The 25,151-nt window shown below is 38.4% G+C and overlaps 1 protein-coding gene across 1 annotated transcript in view; it reads left to right on the top strand.

Moving 5' to 3' along the window:
- The window catches only part of khdrbs2 (KH domain containing, RNA binding, signal transduction associated 2), a 51,776-nt gene extending 32,035 nt beyond the window's left edge, over window positions 1-19,741 (top strand). Inside the window, exons 5-9 of the mRNA XM_070916409.1 lie at window positions 3,670-3,797; window positions 6,007-6,190; window positions 17,498-17,580; window positions 17,878-17,936; window positions 19,647-19,741. Coding sequence (XP_070772510.1) covers window positions 3,670-3,797; window positions 6,007-6,190; window positions 17,498-17,580; window positions 17,878-17,936; window positions 19,647-19,741 — 549 coding nt within the window. The remainder of the gene's footprint in view (window positions 1-3,669; window positions 3,798-6,006; window positions 6,191-17,497; window positions 17,581-17,877; window positions 17,937-19,646) is intronic.
- The last annotated feature ends 5,410 nt before the right edge of the window (window positions 19,742-25,151 follow it).

Below are 25,151 nucleotides of genomic sequence, written 5' to 3'. Positions count from 1 at the left end.
AAGCGTCATGTGAAGATGCAGATTAACAGCTGCGTAGTTGCTACTGTGCCTCTGGATCAACTGGCCTGCTGTGCTTTGGGAGGATAAGAGCATCTTTCAGTAGGTTGTTATGCAGGACAGCATGTACGACTTATCAGACCTTTTCTTTAGTTGAAAAAATACTGATTAATAAAATCTGATTGTATCATTGGTCTTATTGCAAAAGCAATCCACTCACCATGCACTGGCCTCCTTTATCACTGAAAAGTCTTAATAAACTGTAGCCTGTAACAATATGAGTTGGACATCGACACACATGAAATATTTTTCAAGGACTGAATCAAACTCATTGTCTGAGATTGCTTGTTTGTAAAACCATATGTCCCTGCAAAGTGCATGTCGATGTTGACCTGTGTGCCCGCTGTGTAAGGGACCATGATGTATCACACACTTCAATTTTGCCCATCCAGCACTGCGGACATGACACACAGCGAGAGCTTTTTCCTCTAAAAACACCCCGTTCACCAGATCTGAGAGGGTTGTGAGGTCATCTAGATGGATGGGGATGGGATGAGTCCTTTTGCGTCAGCTGATCTCACACGAGATACATTTCAACACACACTTTGTTAGCTCTTGGATAGAAATCAGTTCATTCACATCACCATGTGCCATAAATCTGATAAGTCTCTGAATATACTGCATATTACCACTGAATTATTAGCTCTGTCCTTCAAAGAAACCAATGCATCTCCTGACATCCATCCATCTGACATCTTCATATGCGATACTAGCAATCTCATTATAGTGATATCAATTGTATGGATTCAGAGTGATCAGTAACGCCAGGCTTCATGTGCTGATCCCTTAAAGTCTAACTTTAGCTCTGTGAAGGACATCATTGTGTGAACAAGGTCATGCATGGCTAGAATGAATCTCAGTGAGCAAACAGTCTGACCCGAGACGCTTTATCTCTGTGTTCTCATGTTGACGCCTCTGTCAACAGTCAACTTTTACAAGCTCTGGCAGATTTGTTGTGCTTTGGATGAAATGCCAGCTTTCCAATTAAAAGCTCTGCCAGTCACCTTCAAACCCACAGAATGCTGTAGGCCTTATTAGTTCATTAACAAGAGAAGCACATGTATGCAGTGTGACAAATGTTTTAATAATCTACCACAAGGATTTTTTTTTACGACTTCTGTGACATGTGGGTGTCAAAATCTGTTCATCATAAGTTCCCCATATGACAAGTCCTATTACTGTAAATAGATAACAGTGACAACGCAACATCTTCTGTATGTGATCTTGTACCTTTGTCACTTTTTTCACACAGAATTCAAAGCAGAGTAGTAGCGTATACAGCATCGTCTGATCGCAGTGTCGCTGGTTCAGTTCTGGCTGGGAACCTTTGTTGAATGTCATCTCCCATCTCTCTCCCATCATTTCCTAAATGAATACAAAAATACGTCATTCAATATCCAAAATAGTTAATGCTTATGCAGCGATTTTATGAGATGATGCTTTTGATGGTTTGCTACATCAGCACCTGAATAATTTGGCATTATTGAACCAGATCTCTGCTCCATGTAGGAGAATATCAAGCTGTCTGTGGTCATAAGGCAACACAAAGAGCTGAAACACATGTACAAAAGTTTTTAAATGGATGCTTGAAGATCCAAAAATGTGACCTCAAATGTGAGTCAAGATCTTAAAGATCCCCTCCAAACATATGAAAATTCTTTGAAATGAATCTGCTTGACATTATTTGTGTCTGATATAGTTTTTTCTCCGAAAACGTTGAACTAGTTAGATATTCGAGAGAAAAAAAGCACATCTACTCCTTCTCCTCATTGAAATCCTTCGTCTTTGAGTATGCAAAGTTGAAAGGTGCCTTGTGGAGTTTTCTCTGTTTCTGTTTACATTCAGTGTTACTCACGAGACACATTTCGTGTATCCTTGAGGTTCAAATAAACATTGAGTGCATTTCCTTCCTCATAAAACATGTGCAAAGCCGACTTTTCTCAAAGTTTGAAATCAATATCAAAACCATAATCAAAACTCTTATATACACGTCTTAAACCCAGCAACATCATCGAGATGAAAAAGAAGGTCCTAGAAATGTTAATGAATTATTACACAAAGAGTGTGATTACAGATTTGTCTGAGAAAGCTGAAGTAATTTTTACTTTTCACACATTTAGGCAATAAATGAGTTTTTGGCATTCACACAGAATTATTTAAATCTAATATCTAAATCTTTTGTCGAAGACCTGATTACAATCAGTGTCAAAACAATGCAAATCTCAAAGTGGGAAAATACTCTGTATGCTGTGTTATCCTCATGACTCAGTGTTGTGTGGGTGGGCTTAGAATAGATAGAACATAATGGGAATACGCAGAGTAGCATGAAAAGAAAAAAAGGAACAGGTGACACTACTTCTCCAGGGTATTAGATTTTACTGTTTGTGTCAGCTGTAATCTAACAGAGCCTGCTCACCCATTAATGTTCTGTCCTTCCCTTATCAATGCACTTTAGACAGAATCATATCTCATGAATCAATGTGGAGTTAATTTACTGGTTGGGTTAATGCTCACACAAAGATGTCATTCAGTCAAAGACTATAAAAGGTTTAAGACTAATGATTAATGTAGACCAGGGCAGATTATTTTCAACTCTTATACTGTCTCACATTTCTGGAAACTTCTGATGAAAACTCAAAACCCTAAGTTGAAATAATTTGAACTTTGTCTGTATTGATCTATTTATTTTAAAAACCTGTTGTGATGTTTTGATGTAAGTTTTTTGGGGGGCTGTCTTGCTCTCCTTTCAGTGTGTGTTACCCAGTCATACAGTCAGAGAGACACAACAAAGTTGTGAAACGTGGCTGTCGAAAACGATGACAGCCAAAGAAATCGGCAGCTGCCTCCGTTTTGTCGTCATCACAAAAACATTTTGCCTGGGGTACCAAATCTTGTGGGCTTTGCTTATGTGTTTCTGAGAAATAAGCCTGTTTATCTGTCAGCAATGACAAGATAATGAATACTGCTTTGTCCACTCCTTTATCTGCAGTGTAATGATCCGTATTATGTTTGATAATGGGTTGAGAAAAAACGCTTCACAATCGATAAAAAGAAAAGATAACGATATTCCACACAAAGTTGTTGAAACGGTCAATTACAGGCCGCGTGTACCGACAAAATAAGATATATTTTCCTTTCCATTTCCTCCTCCTTTTTTTTCCAGGTTTGGGAAATATCCTGATCATGTTGGTTGGATATTATTTTGTCTTTCAGCCACCCAGACGGAAATCTGTCGTCTCTCACGACGACAATTCTCACTAGTTCAGCAAACCCCTTAACAGAAAAATGATTTCCTTTTCCTTTCCTAATCATTTTCCTTTTGTCTTTTTTAATCATACAAACAACTGCTAACAATGAATCCACAGCTCTTTTGAGGCATATTTGTTTTCTTTTTTCCCTCATTACTAATCTGTCCTGCATTTTGTGTCCAAACATAACCAAACAAACGTTCTTCATTGAGTATTCAACGCTCAGCAGCACCATGTGTTTCCTGTGCGTGTCAAGATAATTTTAATTTGATGACATTTGCTGCTGTTGCAAGCATCTGTTGCAGTCAGAAGACAAATGTCCTTGTTTTTTTTATGTGAGACATGCTGTATTTTGTTCCCACAGGACTACAATGACGAGATCAGACAGGAGCAACTGAGGGAGCTCTCCCTGTTGAACGGCTCTGACGAGTCGAGCAGAGGGAGGAGTGTGCAAGGGAGGAGTGTACGACCAGCGACCACAATATCCACGAGGTAAAGCACTGATTACTGTCGGGTGAAAGGGCTCTGAAAGAAGTTCAGTTTGAAGAATTTGTTTGTGTGAATACAATGATCAGGGCTTCTTGAAGAGAAATTCTGAAGGTTACTATTTTTATGAACGATTTCTAAGAAAATGTGGAAATCACTTCAAAACACTGTAAAAGCTGAAATTCATACTCAAACATTGTAGGTTATGTTGTCAAATTGATAGGTTTAAACATCGGTTTAAAAATAGTCTTTTAATGTGTGTGTGGTTTTTGTTTGTTTTTGTCTAACACGTTGAGACTTATTATTAGTGGAATTCCCTTTAAGTTAGTACTGCACTTCCATAAAGTCTCGAGCCCAACCAAGATAACCTTGATGACATCATCAGGGTTATTTTCTCAGACTTTAGAGAGCACCCTTTAACACTGTTTTTACCCTGCCAATCATTTTCTTTGAGTGCAAGAATGATGTCTTTTTTTGGCATTGTTCTTATTTATGGAAAAATATTTTTTTCAACAACTATAATAAAGATGAGAAATAAGGAAATTATTTAATTACTGAAATCATAATATTGGCAAAATACAATATCCACAAATGTAAATATGCAAACTTAACTGTTTTTGTTACTTAAAAATCAAACATCAAACGATTGATATGCGCTCTGTTTTGATGCTTTCATGTAGAGAAATCCCCCTGGTTACTGTTATTGTTAATGTTTCTCTAAATAAAAGTTGAGAAGAAAGGGAAAAAAAGAAAGCTCCCTTCAGAGCCACAGAATACATTAAACAACTGTTGTCACAGGTTGAGGAGTATTCCTCATAATAAGTAAACTAATCTTTGTGTAAAACCGGCAGATAGCCCCATTTTGATTTATGGATATTCTTAAATCTACTGTGTTGTGAATGGCAAACACATTTTTAATAATTAAAGTACCAGGAAGGGAAGTACCCACCTTCATGGTGAATTTTCAGATTAATTGGGTTCACTGGCAAAAATTTCAATATTTCATGTAAACATGCTCTTGGTTTTCTTCCTCAGGTTGTAGTTAATAGTTTTAAACAGCATTTGCTTTTCGATTTTTCCAGTTATGTCTTCTTGACAATTCAAATATTAGTTGTTTTCCATGTGCAGTAGCTCAGGGGGATTTTAGGACGTAGGCAGGACGAGCTACAGAAAAAAACGTAATATTACAGAGCATTTGATTGGCTTAGCCGTGCATGCAGCTGCTCGTGTGAAATGCCTGCCTCTTCCCATCTCCTTTTAAGTTTGTTTTTAGAGCAAATTGTCCACAATCTACCTGAGCAGTGGCGGCCCCTCAGGAGTAAGTCAGTTTGCCATGACAGCCAGGCCTAATTCAGGCAGCACATGTAGATGAGCTAAATCCAGCAGAAACATGGGACGCCCCCAATTTAAAGTCACCACCACCTCTTCCCTACCCAGATTTTCTCCTTATGGCGCACCGATAAGCGATTATTGTAAATCTCCATGAAAAATATGCACCAGTAATTCCCCTTTGAGTGCCTGTATTTTTGGATCACAATAGGCTGCTACCTAGTGAAGGATGTGCCAGAGGAAAAAAGGGTATCCTAGCCCACCTACATCATGCCGCTGTAAAAATGTGAAGTTAGCAGACAATAGACGGCTTTGCGATGCTAAATCCACCCTTCAATCCCTGCGGCGTTCATGTGGTTCTGCTACTGGACAGTCACACCTCCATAAAAGAAACAATCCACCTTAAATTCCTCATGCCTGCCCAAGTGCTTTGGCCTTTAACGTCTCTCTACTAGATGGTTAAATAAGTCTTTACTCTTTTTGAAACCCATACCTGTCTGACTACAACCAGAGTGTGTTCTGCAGCTTCAGGGTTTAGGCACTGCTCCATCGTGTTATTGAAATAACCAAGCTGCGTCCCACAGGCATGTTTGCAGAGCTGAGAAAGACACAAAGTGACACTCCTCAGCCCTCTGATCATTACAAGATCTACTTCAGTGCCAGCGGAGGTTACGCTTATCTTGTGTTTCACCTGAGCACACTGTACGACAAACACCAACTGAGGCAGCCTGCACATATGTACCGATAAGAGGGATTTAACAGATTTCTTACTGTCTTAACTCCACGTTTTCACTGAAATCACTTCGGCTTATTCACAAATGTTTTGAAGTAAGAGGCAAATTAGGGCAAATTGATGTCATGTTTGTCCGCCTGTTTGCTTTACCAGGGGCCACAGAGGCACAGGAAGGAGTGCAGCAGCACCCCGGGGGGCAGCGGCAGCGACACACAGCAAACTTCCCACGACTGCTTTAACGAGGGAGGTACAAGCTCCGAGAGCCAGGGGGGCAGCAGGGAGTGCTGGATACAGGCCCCCGCTGTTAGCAGTCACACATGAATCATACGATGACTACGTAAGTCCAATCCTCTTTACACACACTGAAAAGTGTTGCTGATAATAATTTTACTCAAACTGTGTGCAAATCAGACTTGGTTTAATCCCCTTTCACGTGATCTTGCTTAACATGGAAAGGTAGGGGGTTCAGGGACACGTGTTGGAAAAATTAGGGCAAGTAGGAAATTATTGATTAACTTGAATTTTAAAAGCATACCACACATTTTATACTAATTGTGGAACTTGTAGGAAATCGACTCGCTTGACTTGAGCAAATTGCTGCTTAGGGTAAGTAATCTATCACAGTGAACAGTTAGGGTATCATGCAGGGATCATTTTCAACCCTTAATGTCTCAGGCAAGTCATCCGATTTATGCTGCTGTGCAGACTTACAGGTAAATGTGGCACTAAACTAAGGGGGTTCAAGGGTTCGTTTAATGGTCATTTTACAAAACAAACATAACAAAAAACTATTGGTGGGGGGGGGGGGGGGGGATTTAAAAGTCTCACAGCCTGGGGAAAGAAGCTGCTCTGGAGCCTGGTGGTACAGCACCGGATACTTCTATATCGCTTGCCAGACAGCCGCAGGGTGAACAGGCTGTGGTTGTGGAGGGTATTGTCTCTCAGTATCCTTCGGGCTCTATGCAGGCACCTCAACTCAACTGATGCTTGGTGGATGAGTACTAATGATGTTCTGGGTGGTTTTAGTACAGCCGTTTCTGAGCGTTCTTCACCAGTGTGATCATGACACTGTTCATCTGCTCCACCTCAGCTCCACTGATGTAGACAGGGGTGTGTGTGTCTTCTGCTCCTTTTTTCTAAAATCAATGATCAGCTCCTTGGTTTTGCTGATGTTGAGCAGCAGGTTGCTCTCTGTGCACCACTCTGCAAGATTGTTGATCTCGATATGAATTCTTATGGGTGTTTGTTATCTGGCCGATGATGGTGGTGTCGTCCGCAAACTTCACAACAGGGTCCTCTTCCATGTCAGAGGTTGCAGTCGTGGGTGTACATTGTGAACCGGAGGGGGCTGAGCACACAGCCTTGTGGGGCTCCGGTGTGGAGCACCGGAGTGAAGGAGGTATGACTGCCAATCCGAACTGTCTGGGGTCTGTGAGGAAGTCCAATATCCAGTTGCAGCGTGTGGTACTCGAGCCCAGAGTGCTAACTTCAGTTTCTTGGGGGAGTTTGTGTTGAACGGCTGAGCTGAAATCAACAAACACCACTCTGATGTAGGTGTTGTTATGAATAAATAAAAATGAATTATGCTAAATGGTTAAATTAATTTCTTTAGTTCTGTTCAGTAAAAGGAGCTCAGATTTGAGGTTTTCAAGGGTAAAAAACATGCACACACGACATCATGCACTGATTGTGTTTTTCATTTAACTCTCAGTCACTTGAAGTATCTTTGCTGCCTATTTAGAGGAGTGTTTTCTCTCAGGATGTCTCTTGAGCTTACTTGTCACCATGGCCACTTTTGACAATTTTGCCCCACAGATGAGGCATTATGTTGTGGGACAGCTAACTTTCCCATGAACACAAAAAGCTGTAAGCCAAGTATCTTTCACTGTACAGCCAGATCGTTGTTCTTTCGGCTGGCTCAGGTTCGGTCATCTTAGACTGTGCTGAGGGCTGAGATGTATCAGCTCAGAGCGCTATTTACTGCCACAAAGCTCTCCATCACTTGCTCTGACAGTTGCTATTTCTGACTGCTGTGCACCTGGAAGACTAACTGCATATTAAACAGCATATTTAATGTGGTGGTTTGTTCATTGCTTATTTCTTCTATTTTTATGTTTGAAAACATAATGTATTCAATGCAGTTGAATGTAAATGTTGCTTCTGCCTCGCTCTTTATTAAATATGTAAGGTAAAAAAGAAATAAATCTTACAGCATTCTCCTGTCCTTAAGGCACTTTGAGAACCACTGTGTCAGATGGGAGTCTGAGTAAGAGCTGGTTGCCAGAAAGCATTGACATTCTGAGAAAGTCAACTCCATAGGACCAGTGATAAGCGAACATGCTTTGGTATAATGTGAATATGGTCACTTGTGCATTAAAATGTACCTGAACCAGATGTCAGTGCTGCCTGGGGAGAGCTTTTAAATCAGTGCCTACTTACAGCGAGCAGACTCTGATTCTGTGGTGAAATGAATGGATACCAATGGGTGCCTGAAAAGTGGCAGATGCAGTAAAGTAAATGTGCTTTGTAGTTAATTAAAACACACAAAACCCACCATAAACATGTAACATGTGCTGTAGGTAACAGTCACTATAGGTCACCTTGAGGAAAAGTGTCATATAAACCTTAAGTAACTTTGTATGATGGTAAGGCACACACTCATGAAGCTCTGCATTGTGAATAGCTGCACCATTTACATGTAAAATGAGAATACTCCACTTGGAAAGGCAGGTAGTGCCTTGACCAGTGCTCCATAAAATCTTTGTTCACATCACTTAGAACAATACTGGGATCCGTATAAAAAATATCAAAGCCCTTGTTAAAAGTATGCTTGTCCTCAGATCTTGGAAATTTCTCAAGGTCATTTTGAAAAGACTTCACAAGGTGAGCTCTAAGTTTCATCCAAATGAAAAAACACTTTTACCAGTCTATTTCCTCAGAGCCTTCCTGCTAAGCAAAGCCCCCATGTGTGCTGGCAATTGAAGATTGGGCTGTCTGCATGGGGAAATGCACAAGCACAGTCTCATTACCAAACCAAATTGAGTTCTGATGTAGAGCCTGTGTATGTCTGAGGAGTAAAAAGCGAGGCATTTCTTCTCTTTGTAATTGGAGGTTGGAAAGAGGGGTGGGAGCGCAGAGACTAGGGGATTATGGAAAGATGAGTTTGTCCTGAACATTTTCTTCCCTCATATCTCACTTTGCTATTTTTTTCTACTACATTACACAATTTTCTTTGAGCATGTTTCCAGAATGTAGCAAGACCTCTCTATACAAAGGTCCTGGTTTGTTTGTTTTTTCAATCACTGAGTATACAAGATGCTGTGCTGCTTGTTGTTATTCCACTACAAGAATCCTGCACTGTACAATCTACTGAAACACAATGATAGATCAGCAGCAGTGGATGTGTTGCTACATCCTGTATTTGTATAAGGGTGTAGCGTGCATGGGTATCATGTAGACCATTGATTGATGGACTCTGTCAAACTGTCAGTCCGTCTCATAAAAGTGATACTGTGAGAATGTCCATAATTGTTTCTAATTGAGGGTGTTATTGATCTAAAACTTCAATGGAAAGCATGAGGAAGCTGGTAGTTATCATGTATCATTGTTTGCTTTATAATTTATGAAGGTAACGTTTCCTCTTTATCTTTCTCCCACAAATCTCACCTTGCTATATCCTTTACACCAGCACTCTCCTTTGATTGTTTTCTTTGTTCCTCCCAGAGTGTAGTTCTTTGTGCAGTAAGTTTTTACCATTCAAGTGTCCAGAATGCTGCAAAACTTCACTGCCAAAAGCAAAAACAGACTACTAAGTGTTGTTTTGATGTTACTCTGTGAGGGAATTCAAGGCCAAACTGACGGAGGTTTCCCTTTTTTTTAAGAGTGTTAAAGGATAAGGCTGTCGATATTTTATATTTGTCTTGTTGTCAACAAATCCCAATTAAAAAACAAAACCAACAATGAATCGATGCTACTAACTAAGTACTGTCTATGTATCCAAAACGTGATACAAGTTATTCTTCTGAGCCACAGAGCTCTATTGTTGTCCAAAAACAATTAAAAACGCATCAATGAGCCACACTGTTGTTCTTGGTTCCTTCATTACAATGAACATGGGCACTGTGGTTTATTTCAAGTCAATTCCACTGCTTCTATAAAAACTTACAAGAGCACCAAATGTGTATTTATCCACAGCTGAAAATAGTCCCCTAACAAAAACACAATTTTCTCCTGTTTGAGTAAGGTTTGCTAAAAACTACAGTGCCCAGCTGTTCTAGGAAATTATTTAGTCTTTTAAAAAAATGAAAATTATACATTTGTGACATGTAAAAATCAAGGGACAGGAGAGCCACAGGTCTCAAGCACCTGCTTGACTTGACAGAATCACAACAAAGCATGGCATTCACGTAGAATTATTGAGTGGTAAGAAGCAGGCTAATTAAGTTTTATTAAAATAGTGCTACAGCACACTGACTGCCAGAAGTTAACAATGAGCTATTTTTATCATGAACAAAAAATGCTTTTATTAGCCCATAATTCGGGGGGGAAATATCTTTTTTTCTACTTTCACTTTCTACTTATATTTATTTAAACACTGGTCGTTTTATGTAAATATATATTTTAGGAGGACATTTTAACATTTTAGGTTTATCAATATGCTGTACATGGACTATCTTCATTAACCTCCTAAGACCTGGCATCCACATGTATGGACATCACATTTTGGGTTATACCATAATACTTAATTCTGCTTATATGGAAATTCAAAATTGTCCCCGTATGCAGAACCACATCATGTCAAAAGATGATGCTCAGTTTTTATACTTATCAGGTCCCAATAAGCCCAAATAGCAAAGAGAAATTAAGATAGAGCTTGGGTCTTAGGAGGTTAATAAATAAAATAAGGAGACGTCAGATTATATGACAGATCTCATCATCATCATCATCACCAGTCACATGACTAAATCCTTGGTGCAGCCACTGTTTTGTGTCCTGCATCACAGCATTTTGGAGTTGCATTGTCCCTCCTCCTTTCATGCACAGTCAACACAACAAGTTATTAACATCGCTGCACAATCTTCTGCCAGAAACCAATTTGCATAGGATTGCTTATTCATAACCCGCATGTACACATGTAGTTATGCATGCATCCTGTAGTCTGCAGTCATTGTGTTTAGTGAATGAATGACAGACGATTGTTTTCTCCTCGATTTGGGGTGAAGTTCGCTTAAACAGTTCCTGTGTTTCTGCTGTGCAGCAGGTCATCATGTAACGGGAAGTCCTCTGGAGACTGCACTGATTAATGGACTCTGTCATGCTGTCAGTGTCGTAAAACTAATACAGTGACAGTGACCATTATTGGACCTCTTAAAGGATAGCAACAATTCAGAAGTGAAGTGGATTACAGTGCTTCGCCATGGAGGGAGTTTGGGGGGTTCAGTCTGTATAAATTTAGCTATCACTTCCATGGAATGAGCTACAAATATTGTTACAAGTTGAAGTCAGCATTATTGTGTTAGTTTCATCGTTTTGGGCTGATACACTTCACATGTTGTCATATGAAATCCTCCTAATCCAGAGATTGATGATTGTCAGGCATTCAGTTTTGAGGAAAGATGTTAACATTGTCTGGTAGATATCTCTGTCTCGTCCAGTTAAGTGCCAGAGGGCTTTCAGCATCATTTCAGATAAATTGATTGGCCCTTTAGTCAGTCAGTAATCCATGAAGAGTCAATTGATCATTAGCCCAATTCAACAAAAGAAAGTCAGTCCAGTATTTTAAGGTGTTCTTTACTGATTTGTAAAGACCATTAAAAAACAGAACATTCAAAGCACATCATATACTCAGAAATACATGGCGGTCAACCTAAGCACAGGGCTGTTTCTTGCTTTCTGGTTTAGGTGAATGCAAAGTAATGTACTGTACCTTGAGAGGGCTTACATACATTTTGATAAACACGTTTTGAGGCAAATGATGGCTTAGCTTTTTTATACTCTTTGACTTTATTGCATAAGGAAATGAAGCCAATCAGCCACCCATCTGCATTAAGCAGCAAAATGAATCTCCCATCTGTACCATAATGTGAAAGTGCTTAAAATGCAGATCTGTTATCCAGTCAAAAGAGGTCTGTTTCCCAGTGATAAGTTATCTGCTATTTCAGCAATCAGCCAATGTCTTCTGTGTAAAATTGTATTAATTGCTTTACAATTGTACAAGAGAAAAATTCTGTCCACCATGGAGCTCTTATAGTTCAGTATATGATCTAATGTGGCACTACTTTTCAGACTATGTATTTTTAAAGTGCAATTTATAGTTTCCCACATAAAAGAGAGTCCATATTTCAGCCTGATTCTTGTGAGTCATTAATATGAAAATTGCCTTACTGGGATATATACTTTTAGGTATATTGCTGAGGTATACATTAATAGATGACGTTGCTGCTGAAGTGCTAAAATTACCACTAATAATATTAAAATAATAATATTTAAACAAGCGTTAATGAAAGAATGTTACCAATCCCCTTGAAAGAGCAGCAGTGAGACGTTTCACTGTAATCAGTATAAGTTGCTCCATGTGAAAACTGTAAAGGGAGAGCAGCGGAAGATTAAACATGTGATTGATGGCATTTTGTATAGACTGTGACCCGGGCCTCAGTTTAATGTTAAAGATCAAATCCCATCTGGATCAAATCTTATCTTTTAATGTCAAGGCTGATGATAGAAGAGAGGAATCAGAGAGTGATACAGGATTCTGTCCCTGACAGCAGACCATGAATTGTACAAATTGCTGGTAAAAATTGAAAGCCATAGCTTGGTTTTTAAACCTGAGCCCTGCAACCATACTGAGGCAGTGCGGGAAATGCCATAATGTGATTAAACACAGAGCTTTGGGAGGCTTTGAAGAAAAAAAGTCTAATCTATCTACTGTGGAAAAAGCAAAAGGACACCCTTTTGAAATGGGGGGAAAAAAATTCTCCCCATATCATCTACAGTATTTTCGGAACATAAAAGATGTGTGAGATTCATGGGGTTCTGTATATTTCTTGGAGGAGAGCAGTTTCTCAGGCCACCTTTATGCACAATCTGCTGTAATTGCTTTATAACAATGGATTCGGATACACTGCTGAGTTCACATTTGTTAGATTAATTATGGAAATTCTCCATGCAGAACTCTCCTGTTTATTAAAACAGATGTATGACACACACTTCCACTCGATTATTTAATAGAAGAAAAACTCCAGTAGAATGCATAATGGCCTCAGTCGTATCATCAGGGACTCAAGTCGCCTGTGAGGGAAGAAGTAGACATATGCAGTTACATTTACTGCTAAACTCTGCAAGCACACTTGTACTACAATACAATAACACTTGAAGACTAAAAAATATACTTGTCTGATTTGTTTATTTTGTTCTTGAGCCTCAGTTCAGCCACTATGACAAACATGATACTATTTAATGTCACTATTCTTGAAAGTAATCTAGGTTCAATCTCATGTGGTAAGATGTCCCCTTTTCTCAAATTTAACCATGACACAGTTTGAGTAAAATATATTCAAAAGTAAACTCATACCTTAAGTGTATAACAAAAGGTGCATGCTGATTGAATTTGCACAGGTAGAAAGCAGTGAAGAGCAGCATCCATTCACTGAGACAAAAGGCTGCAAATCTCATTTTCCTCCCCATTCTGCTGTGTGGAGAGGCATTCACAGGCAGCTCCCTATGAAGATCAGTCACTGTCAGGGGACATACAGGTTGTCAATTGATAATGAAGCACAGTGCTAAGGGCCTTTAGGTTCTCGCTGTCCTAATTACACTGAGCGAGGACTCTCCACCCTTGTGTTAACATTTGATTTATTTCCTCTGCCTTGTTAAAAAGGACCTGTGTTAATTGTGCTTACAGATGAATGTCAAACTAGAAGAATCAGGCATCATTAATTAGGGGCTGGACTATTTACATATAGTACCTTGTCAAATCTGAATGCTGCCTGTGTTGTGGGTCGAAGTAACACTGAGGTCAGCACAGAGATAAGTGTGATGAACATTTTGTTTTCTTTGAGCTTACACTGAATTAATGGCTTCAGCATACATTATACCTGCTGCATTGGTTCTCTCTAACAAAGCCTATAAGTATTGCCCCTGTTAAAAATATATAAACAAATATATTTTTATTCAAATCCTGTCATGTGGAACCATACATGTATAGTTTGACCAAAAAACAAATCTTAACTCCAGAGCTTTCAACCACATCTCATTGTTTGGTTGTGCTTGGTTGTCATAGAGATAGCTCAATCATCATCACACATTTCCTCACCTTAATCTGTCATCACACATTTATAAACATATACATCAACTAGCTAGCTAATTAACACTAACTTGGTTGTTTTGTTTTCAATGTGGACGTGTCGGTCCTGAATGGGGCTTTTTCTAACGTAACCTGGAACCGCCGCATTATAACGCAGGTCGACAAGGGCAAACACGCTACAACGGCCCAAAACATTTCCATTGTGAGAAACGTGCTGCAGCTTCAGAAATGTTTGGGCCGCTGTAGCGCGTCTGTTCTTGTCGGCCACCGTAATATGCTCATTGGCTTCTGTAAAACACAAGGTTACTACTGTCAGTGTTTGTTTTGAGTAATCAATTCCTTACATTTTTGTTTTTGTGCTTTTAGTTTTGTAAAGTTGATAAAAAAAAAACACCACCCCCAAACTAATTCTACTGCGTCAACATGTGAAGAAATCTAAAGCTTGTGGTTACGATTGCTAAGCTGTGATTGGACAATTGCTGCTCAGGGGAGGGGTTTAGCAAGAGATTAATTACCCTTCCCTTACATCATATTACCAAAATCGGCCCCACACGAGTTAACTTGGATCTAACAGCTTTTCGGTTTTGAAATAAAACTCAACAATGTGACCCGAAGCTTTAGTCAATAAAAAATAGGGAATAGTATTTCTTAAGAAAAAAGTAACATTTTCTAGATGAAAGAGCACAAACCAGACAACTACTGTGTTAAAAAATGTAAACAGCAGCATGACACTGAGATAACTTTATCAATACCTTCCTCATGGTGAGCTGAGCACACACACACATCACACGTCTTTCCAGTAAAAAAAAACAGCGACAAGTCTGCTGGGCTATGATGTGTTCAAATGAATTCACTGTCTCACGTATCATTTATTGAGTTATTATTTTGCGTATCTAACACACTAAGAACAACACTGATATTTTTTACATGTCTAAAGGCAGCACAAATATTATTACAGTTCATTATAATTTCCCCCCGGGGATCAATAAAGTATTCCTGATTCTCATTCTGAAATCACCCTTTTAGCCCAAGTTTTACACGACTTCTCATTCCTGTAATTCTATATCTTAATTGAAGGGTTATTTTTATAATGCATTGAACTGAAATAAATCCACTGATTGCTTTACATTTATGGTCCGGTGTGGAGAAATCTGTCATATGGGAATGCTAACAAAACAGTCAATTACTGAGATACGCAGGTCTCTGACTCTGACTTTGTGGGGAAAGACTCGTGCAAGAAAAGGAGAAGTATTGGATCCCCTGAACAACTTAATCCCTGACATAATCCCTAACTTTAATTTAGTCAAATTCATGTTCACACAAATAAAGCCACACAGGAACCAGAGCTGTTTGAATCAGCATTACATGACAGGAGAGGGAGAGTGTGTACAAGTGCCTTAAATGTAATTTAAATTGTGTTGCTGCACTTGATGTCCTTCACACTGATGTGTCTGCTGTTGTGTCGCAAAGCATTACCAAAAGCAGCCACACCTAAAGCAAGATGATATTACTATTACGTTGTTACAGGCAGACATGGAGGAATAACGCGCTGCTGAGACCACGTTTGGCATAAACCAGCTTCACTGAAGCTTTCAACACATTTTACTGATTTTAAAATGTGTGTCTAAAAGGAACTGAACACTTGTATGTATCCTGGTAGAGTTTAATTTGAAATAGCAAGGTTGGAAAGGATTAGAGGAGCTTAGATCCTGGCGAAAACGAAACATAAGAACTTTAAACTCCACTAAATATCTTTAAATTAGCAAGATCCAACAATTACAAGAGCAAACAAGCTAAGTTTACTGTTCTGCACACACTTTGACCTCGCTCCAGTTAAGGTGCTGGTCAGGTTAAGCTGTTGACATGAACCTTTGGTCTGCTGAGATTGCTTATAACTGTTGTCATGAATAAACCATTTAACAGAATATTATGTGGAGTACTCAGACAGATCAGGATGTAGGTTTGGTTTCATAAGTGGGGAGGACCCAATGAAGTCAGAGGTGTTTGCTGTTTCCTGCATTCATATACATTTATACATTTGGTTATTGTGCTTTCCATAATAGAAACCTCCTTGATAGAAGAGTTTATGATAAATACAGTCCCAAAACCCTCCTCCAAGAAGAAAGGGCTGCCTGAAAGTTGCCTGAGTGGCAAAACCCAGGGCAAAAAGTCTAACAAGCTTCGGTTCATAAAATGTAATCGCTGTGCTGTGTACAGTCATAATTGAAAGCAACGCTGATGAGCATTTCAACATTTTCGTCAAGTCCTCTCTTCTCTGATCTGGGTTTTGGCAGCTGGACAGTCACAGGATGTCGTTGTGTTTAGAGAGAGTTTAGGTGTGAATCAACTGAAACTGTAAAAGTGAGATGGACAAAAATAGGATTTTGAAAAGTGAGAGGGACATGTCCACCCTATCCCTCGTGGAAATGACACCCTTGAGTCCACCAGCAATAAAACGATGAAAAGGTCCAGCATTCTTCTCAGTGTCTCAGATGATAGGCTGTGAAAATTGCAGATGACTAAAGTGAAAGGAGTGAGGTGTTTACATGTGCCACAGTAACCAATTTGATATTAGAAGCTTCTTAGCAAACCCCTCTGTGGTTTCTTATGTTTACTTGAGTTGTTCCAAATAATTGAAAACAGAGTCCTCTATAGATCAGTCACTAACTGGATTGATAGACTTGGGGTGGGGGTGGGGGTTGTAATCATTACATGATTATATTACAATTGCATATTGTCATCATAAAATGCAATACCGATACTGTCAGTTTCCCCATGAAACACAGCAGAATGATCTTTCCTCTGTGCTGGAAAAGGACAACGGTGCTATGTGTTTATGAGAAATACACAAACAAGAGTAATTATACGTGTTTTACCTGCTTTACAACTGCATGGATGGAGAATGGAGTCTTTGCAGGAGAGACATTCTGCAAAGCATCTATACGACTGTACATAAATGTAGGAAGTACTGTGTTTACTGTGTGCTGTATGCTGTTTAGCCATTTTATTGTTATTGAACATGACTATAGTTGTTACTTGCTGGCTTTTTGTGCTTGTTTCTTGAGTAGCTACTTATCAATAGTTGAGATCCATATAGCAGTTTAAGACTCAGAAGGTGTCCATTAGGCTCCACTACTGAGACATGTTCCCCTGCGAACCTTAATCAATAATCTCTGTTGGACATTAATTTTTGCTGTTTCCTCTCCTATTATGGACACAAAGTAATGGACTTTGCCTGTGGAACTAAGTATTGATTCTTTTTATATTCATCTCTAACCAGTCTGACTGGATAGAGATGAGGAGACACGTCAACTTTAATGCTTACTGCGTGTTTCCTCGCAGGGATACGACGACGGGTATGGTGGAGAATATGATGACGAGAGTTACGAAGCCTATGAGGATAACTACAGCAATCAGTCAAAGAGGTGATGTTTACACAGACACACAAATGCTGGTTAAACAAAAAAGCAATGGACTTTGGGTTGAGTGACAAAGACAGTGTGGGGAAGTTAGAAAGTGTTGAGAGACATAATAACACATTGTTGGTCTTGTTTTTTTCACAGTATTGATCGATAAGAAAAATATAGAATAATGTCAACTTTATATATACTTTATAATATAAATATTGTCACAAACATTTCAGTATCTTTCCTTATTTCACAAAAATAACATTATGAACAAATACAGCTTGCTGACTGATGTTTCCACTCTGTCTGATTTAGCATTTCAGATTATTATGAATATGGACATGGAACCAGTGATGAATCCTACAACAACTATGGTAAGTAAAGCTTGTTTTGCACTTAGCAGAACTTTGTTTTTGTGAGCTGATAATTATTGATCCAAATATCAGTCACACTCTTTTTCATGTGTCATCCCCTCTCTCTCTACTGTAAATTGTTGAATGTAACAAAAGTGCAGTCATCATAATCACACTATTAGGGCTGAAACAATTATTTGATAAGTCTATCCACAGAAAATGGTTTGACAACTTGATAACTGATTAATCATTTAAGTCCTTTTTCAAGCAAAAATGCCAATCACTGTAAAATCTTTGGCTATTGGACTGTAAACAAGCAATATGAAGATGTCACCATGGGCTTCAGAAAATTGTGATTTTTCACTATTTTCTGACAGTTTGTAGATCAATGAATTAGTCAGTTAATCGAGAAAATAAATGGAAGGTTATTCGATAATGAAAATAACTGGTAGTCGCAGCTCTACACCCTACTTAGGAAAGTCCAGCATTAGGCTGTACATCATCGAGTAGCATCAGTCATTTTACTTTTGAAACCAAGTTCTGTCACAGCTACAAGTGCAACCCATTCAGTGTGCAATAACAACTCCTCTCCTGAAATGTTTTCCAGGGCTATCCTTGTACTTGACTTTAAGCCAGTAATATTTCAGTAATTTGCCTCTATTGTTTACGGTAATTAGTCAAATTTGTGGACACAGTGTAAGATTTTAAAAACGTTTTAAGAAACATCCTTGGACCTTATTTAAATTAATTCCTGGCAAAAAAAAAAAAATCTTGGCCACACAATCCTGGCTGCTGCTTCACTGATATTTAATAGATGTTTCAGCAGAGAGACAAAGGGAAAAGCCTTGTGGTTCCAGCCCACTTCTAATCATCCTCACCCAGGGAGCTGCTCCTGCATGCATCACCCCTCCTACCTTCCTGGCTACAAGTTGCATTTGACTAGAACAGTAAAATGTGCCAGTGGAAGCTCAGGGGGCTAACCGATGCCCGTTGTAAAGGTGGATTGTTTTGCCTTTTGGACATGTGCCCTCAGTGGCTTATTACAGAAACTATCTGCTAAGTAACCTCTGCTGTGCACACAAACTGTTTAGGAAGTATTTATTTCTACATTTTTTAATCCTCCAAAGATTGTTTTTTTACAAGGTTTCATGAGCAAAATATTCTTCAAGTGTCCTCAAACCATTAAGTAAAACATGTAAAGATCCAAATTTAAGCAAAAAAATGTTAAAATCTCCAAAATTGGAGGTACAAGGTTGTCACATGACAGCGGCAATAAGCTGGTTGCCATAACGGGTTTGCAGGCTCATTCATTTTCAGCACAATGAATTGTGCACTGGGGTGTTGAGGTCGGACCAAACCAAAACCAAGGGGGCAATGATTTGATTTTCTGCTCCATAAACACTTTTCTTATTTGGAAGCAGTGCAATGTGCCATGCAACAGAGGTAGCCATCTTTATGTAATTTGGCTCCAAGGAAGGAGCTGCTGACAGTCAGATCTCAGTATTGGTCCAACAGAGGGCAAAGAGCTTATGAAATTAATTTTCTGTGGAGAGAAGCCTCTAAAGTACCTGGGATAGGATTTGCTCGCTTGAATTTTCTTGTCTTTGGTTAAATGGATTGCGAGAGGACAGCAAACGATACCTGAGCTCACAGTTTGACTTTGTGACATGAACTTTCTCGGCACAGTGAATGCAGCAGCTTTCTACAGCGTGTTTTTCACTGTTTTTGCAGAGGAGGAGTGGACGACTACCCGTCCCAGTCTCAAAGCCCCAATTTTACGGCTGACAAGAGGGGGCTACAGAAAACATCCCTATGGTAGATACTGAAGGTGCTCCAGATATGTGACCTTCAATTTCAAACTATTTATATATTTTTTAAATTCAGCATAAAATGTTGTAACATTTGCTTTTTCTGTCTCCTTCAGAAATTGAAATAAAAAATAACCTCACAAAGCATTTAAATCCACAAACTTTAACATTATTGCAGTATTCAGATTTTTTTCATTCATAAAGGATAGAGTGATTTTTTTTGAGAAATACAGAAAGGAAATGAAAAGAGACATTCGTCCACTGTCACTCATGTACAGGAAGGTTGTTCTTAAAATTGGCTGTTTAAATGCCCTTCATTTCGCCTCTGCCCCCCCCCCCCCCAAAACAAAATTGTAGTTATTTCAGATTTTTGACTTAAACTGCATATTGTTTCCTATAAATTATGTCTCAGATTTTGACAGACTTGTTTCCATTTATTGCCTTTAATGCAGAGATGAAGGTTTACTAGCCAACCCTTGTAATGCCAGGACAAGGCTTCACAATATTTTTGCCTTTCGCGATGCTCACTGTGTCCGATTCTGCAGTCAGTCATAGTTTCTTGTCACTTGACCGAGACACAGTCATAGCTGTGCTGTCTTTCAGAACTTGCTTGATGTACACAGTGACTATACCGACAGCAGCACGGACGACATTGTTCCTCTTTTGCTTCGTTATGTGTACAGTGCAGAGCACATTATCGAAGTTGTCTCACTAGGAGAGAGAATACAAAAGCAATTCTGACATGCTAGTCTTTTTGTCAGGGCATCGTGAGACATCCCATATCAGTTGTCTTCCACCATGGCCCTGTTCACACCTGGCATTAACATGTGTCTTGGGTGATCATAAGAGGACAGCTCTAAGTACGCGTTGAGGACACATTGAGATGCAGTGGCTCAAACCACATTTACTTTTAAATACTTTTATGAATTCTGGTTACTTTGGAAGTTTCAAACATATTGATAGTTTTTGATAATTTTTCATAGATTAAGAAAACATGCATGTGATTTAGCCCATTTTGGGTCACCTCAAATTACTTTACAGGCAGGATGAGTCTTTAAACAGCCAGAGCCGCAGGGCAAATGTGATGCTCACTTAAAATTTAAAATGATCTTTTTTTCAACCTCCATCACTTTTCTCCACAGTTCACTGATTGGTCTGGCGGTGGGCTCAGTCTGGTTTAAGTGGATCTTTTCACACATTAGAGCTAAAACTTCAGAGAGATTCAGACAAGACAAGGTTATTTCCACAAATGTATTCATTATTTGGCTAAGTATAAATAAATCAATAGTGGTTTTGTGGTTACTTTGTCTCTTGAAGCTTCTGCAGATCAGTGTTGGTCTGCAGAAGCTCCACTTCCTGTCTGATTCCAGCTGTGGCTTTAACCTGTTGCATGATTTGCAAAAATCATTGTTATGGTAACAGACAGACTACCACATACTGCTCTGAAAACAAATGAGCTGATAAACTCCATTAAAGGCAACAGATGGAAACCAAGCCTTTTCCAGAATTGAAGACCTCAGTGTAAAGTGACTAAATGGTCTGTTTAATGTTCATAAATCTAAATCAATCTTCAAGTTTCCCCAGAACTGATTGCTTTATGAAACTCTGATGACTTCATGGTTCATGGAGTTGATACCAGAGACTAAATTTAGCCTAAGTTATATTGTGATTTTAAATGATATAAGAGATCGTAATCGTGCAAAACACTTTTTTTTTTTTGGTTTGGGTTGAAAGCAATCAGCAATATACAGTGTGTGATTTATAATGCGTGCTTTGTTCTGTATGTAAACTGTATTTGTACATAAAGCATTTAATAAAAACAACATAAACCTCAACACAGTGTGTAAGACTCTCTAAATAGGTGGCAATGGAGCTATAAATTGGTATTTTTTTCTGCAGTTTGTTAACATAACTGACACCAAGACCATTTAACATTTGCTTTCAGGTAACAGCTAACTCGTTTTATAAAGAAAGCCCACCAACCTGTCCTGTCTCCAAATGACACATCTGTTAAATAATTTATATTCCTGCTCAATCGTCCTTGAATCTTTGATCACTTTCTTATTTAGAAACTAATACATTTCTTTTCTTAATCCATTCTCTGAAGTTGTACATCATTAAACAGACACTGATTGACTCTGAGAATGATACGGAGTTAAAAGAGGTAAGAAGTCCTCATATATTCTCATAGTAATGCCTTAAATACGCTCAGTGTTTGAAGTTGGCTCGGGAAGAGCATAATGGGCCGTACAGGATGTAGATATTGGTATTCACCCTCTGATAGGATGTTATTGCTGAGTGAAAAAACAGCACACCCATCAATGTCTCTGCTAATCTCTTTCTGCATTTCTGTCATTTAACCTGAGAAAGCTGTATATGCACTGTAATTTTCCCTACTTTAAACATTAAAGCTGAAGTCCATTTAGCGATTTGAATTCTCTTTTGTGATTAGTACACCTGAAGCCTGGCTCTCATTAAGAGTGTAGATCACGGGACTGAAAGGAAGACTAAACACTAAGCAGGTAACCCTAATAATAATACTAATTTAATCATGAAATGCTAACTTCCACTTTAAAAAAAAGTAAACCTGCCCTTTTTAACGCCAAATAAAATCCCTTCATATCTCTAACTAAACAGTCCATAAGGAATTCAGCTAAACTGTGATAAAAGAAATAATAAGTTTTAATAAAAGACACTAAAATAATGTCCGGCAAACTAAACATCACATCAGTGATATAAATAAATTCCAAAACTTTGCTCAAAACTCCTAATAAAATTTCATGATATTTATAATTGGTTTACTTTTTTCACAGTGATGGAATGTAATGACTGTTCTGTGCTATATAATGTTTGACACTGCATGCAGTCCATCAGTCTATACTTGTTTATTATTGATGATACATAGGATTGACATGTTCTTTATCATACTGTTTTGTTTTCCCCTATAGATAAAGAAGCACACTAATGTGTGATTTGGTCAAAGCAGAGAGGGATGTAACAGGTGAGTGGATATACTCACCAGGAATGAAGTCACATTGTCACAGGAGTCTCTGTGTACGCATGGAAACACATCACAGTACTTGTATTGAAATCATCAGTGGTCAGTAGTGATTCGCATTTATTTTTCACATTTAAATGATACATAATTAACATGTTTAGCTCATTTGGCTTCCGTAAATGATTCCATTTTACAACCAATTAGCAAAGACTTTAAATTCTTACTTTGTCTCAACTTAACAGTTTAAAACAGACTGAAATGTCCCCAATGTTACTGAGTAAGTGTTTCAAAACTTGGCTTTAACTTGTCCATTTATGTTCTGTGATTAAGAGTAATATTTTCTTGTGGTTCACTGTGTGCACACACTAATAAAGGATTGAAATATAATTTCCATCTCGCTGCACATTCTCATGAATCCACCATTAAAGCTCATTTACATCAACTACTAGTGTTACAGTACGCAGTTTTTATAACTCTGACATCCAATTAAAAAACGCAATAAAGCATAGACATTGCAATTAAAATAATGGAAACAAAAGGAATAAAGGAAACAAAATCTTACTAAAAATGCAATGTGATTAGAAGTGATTAATCATCTGATTAGTAGAACAGCAGAGTGACTACATGTCGAGAAGTATGTGTATGCATTGTGGTAGGGTAGATTTTAAGATTAATTGTACATACAGAAAACCAAACTGAAGAACTTTCATCACTTAGTAAATACAAATAATATGCACTGCACCTACATTACCAATTATCACAAACAAATGTAATTATTTATTTCTTCTGCACCAGCTATTTGCATCTTTCTGTTTCTGTAATAAATCTTATTTGTGTGTATTTTTCACTCCAACCTGTGTTTTTATATCTGTGCAAATACAGCTACACTTAATCCCTGTGGACAGATACCTGCTGACCTATTCATAATTCATGCTCTTCTTCTTACATTTCTTCCTAAGGTCCAACTCTTTTTGAAAACGCATTCAAAGGCATAACACCTTAATTGCACACTTGTGCTGATAATGCATAACAAGATTAATGAACAACGCGGAGGAGTACAAGACGCAGCATCGATAGTTGTTTACATTGGTGCTACATTGTTATGAGGTATATTTCTCGAGTAAGGCTGCAATAAGTCAGGATTTTCCATTTGTTACATGCACAAAGATGCCATGATTTGTCCTAAATTATTTTACTTTTTACTGTAATATTAAATGTTTTGATTCTAACCAAAAAACCCACCAAGTTGTCATCACTGTTGATGGGCTGTAGTCATGACTGCAAAACATATTAATAGGATTGATTAAGACAGGCAGGATAACTTTCAGAGCCAAAGTAATTTCTTTTCAAGACAATTCAACTCAAGTGCCCTCTGATGCCCCCTCTCTCAGCTTTCATCATAATGAAATTAGTAAAATGCATGAATACTTACTTACAAATGTATCTTTAGTTGCAGCAGCTTTACTGCAGTTAATACTTCATTCAGTGACAAGAAATATGAAATCAAGAACAAAGAGTCGGTCAATTGTCAGTCGTTAACATTTTACAGTCTCAAGTGTCAAAGGAGGAACTGTGTGTGCTTTGCAGTTATTCTGAGCTTGTGAAACGAAAGAGTTCACTTTCTGCAAAATCATTTTAATACATGAACAAGTTCTAGAGGAACAATCTGTTTTTGGCTGAAACAACATCACTATAGATTTAATGAAAGGACTTTCATCAAGACTTCATGAAACAAATACTGCATTTAAACTGGGATGAAAGCATGGCAGTTTCTATTTGTCTCCTCCATTCTTTTTCATATATTATTATTTAATGATGGGCCAGTTGCCTGAACAACATACAGAACAAAGGTTATTAGCGTCGGCTTTAGCTTCCATACAGTGGACAAAATAATCTACAGCGCTGCTGAAATCATACTGTGCTGCAGTGCTGTTCAGTTGTATTGTACAATTACTAGACGCATTGCAATATAGTCCATCTCTGAAGAGCTGCAACATGACTCACATCATGCTCCCTTTGCCTAGTTGCAAAATAGTATGTTCTACTTGTACTTCTTTGCAGAGCAGCAGGCACAGGAATCTGCTCCCAGAGGACTGAAGATTGTACTCAGCCATCTGACATGTTCGGGCCCTTCATCAGTCAGGAAAGTAACTTGGTAAGTTGTTCTCCATAAAGCATCTAACTATAAAACTGTTTACATTCTTCCTCAGTACTGAGTTGGAAAAGATTAGTTGTTGAGGTTACATGAAGAATTACTGTCAACTTAATGCAGAATTAACAAGATGTCTTCACTTTGCACCTCATGAATAGATCTCATTGTCATACAGGTTATTTTTCAACTATTTTTCTCAGCATACATTATTGTAAACCAGCAATGTTCTTATTCATTAAATAAAAAATAACATGGTCAGGGAACATGGCAGAAAAGCA

The sequence above is a fragment of the Enoplosus armatus genome, chromosome 12 (genome assembly GCF_043641665.1).
Source record: "Enoplosus armatus isolate fEnoArm2 chromosome 12, fEnoArm2.hap1, whole genome shotgun sequence".
NCBI classification, from domain to species: Eukaryota; Metazoa; Chordata; class Actinopteri; order Centrarchiformes; family Enoplosidae; genus Enoplosus; species Enoplosus armatus.
This window is presented reverse-complemented; position numbering and strand designations above follow the sequence as displayed.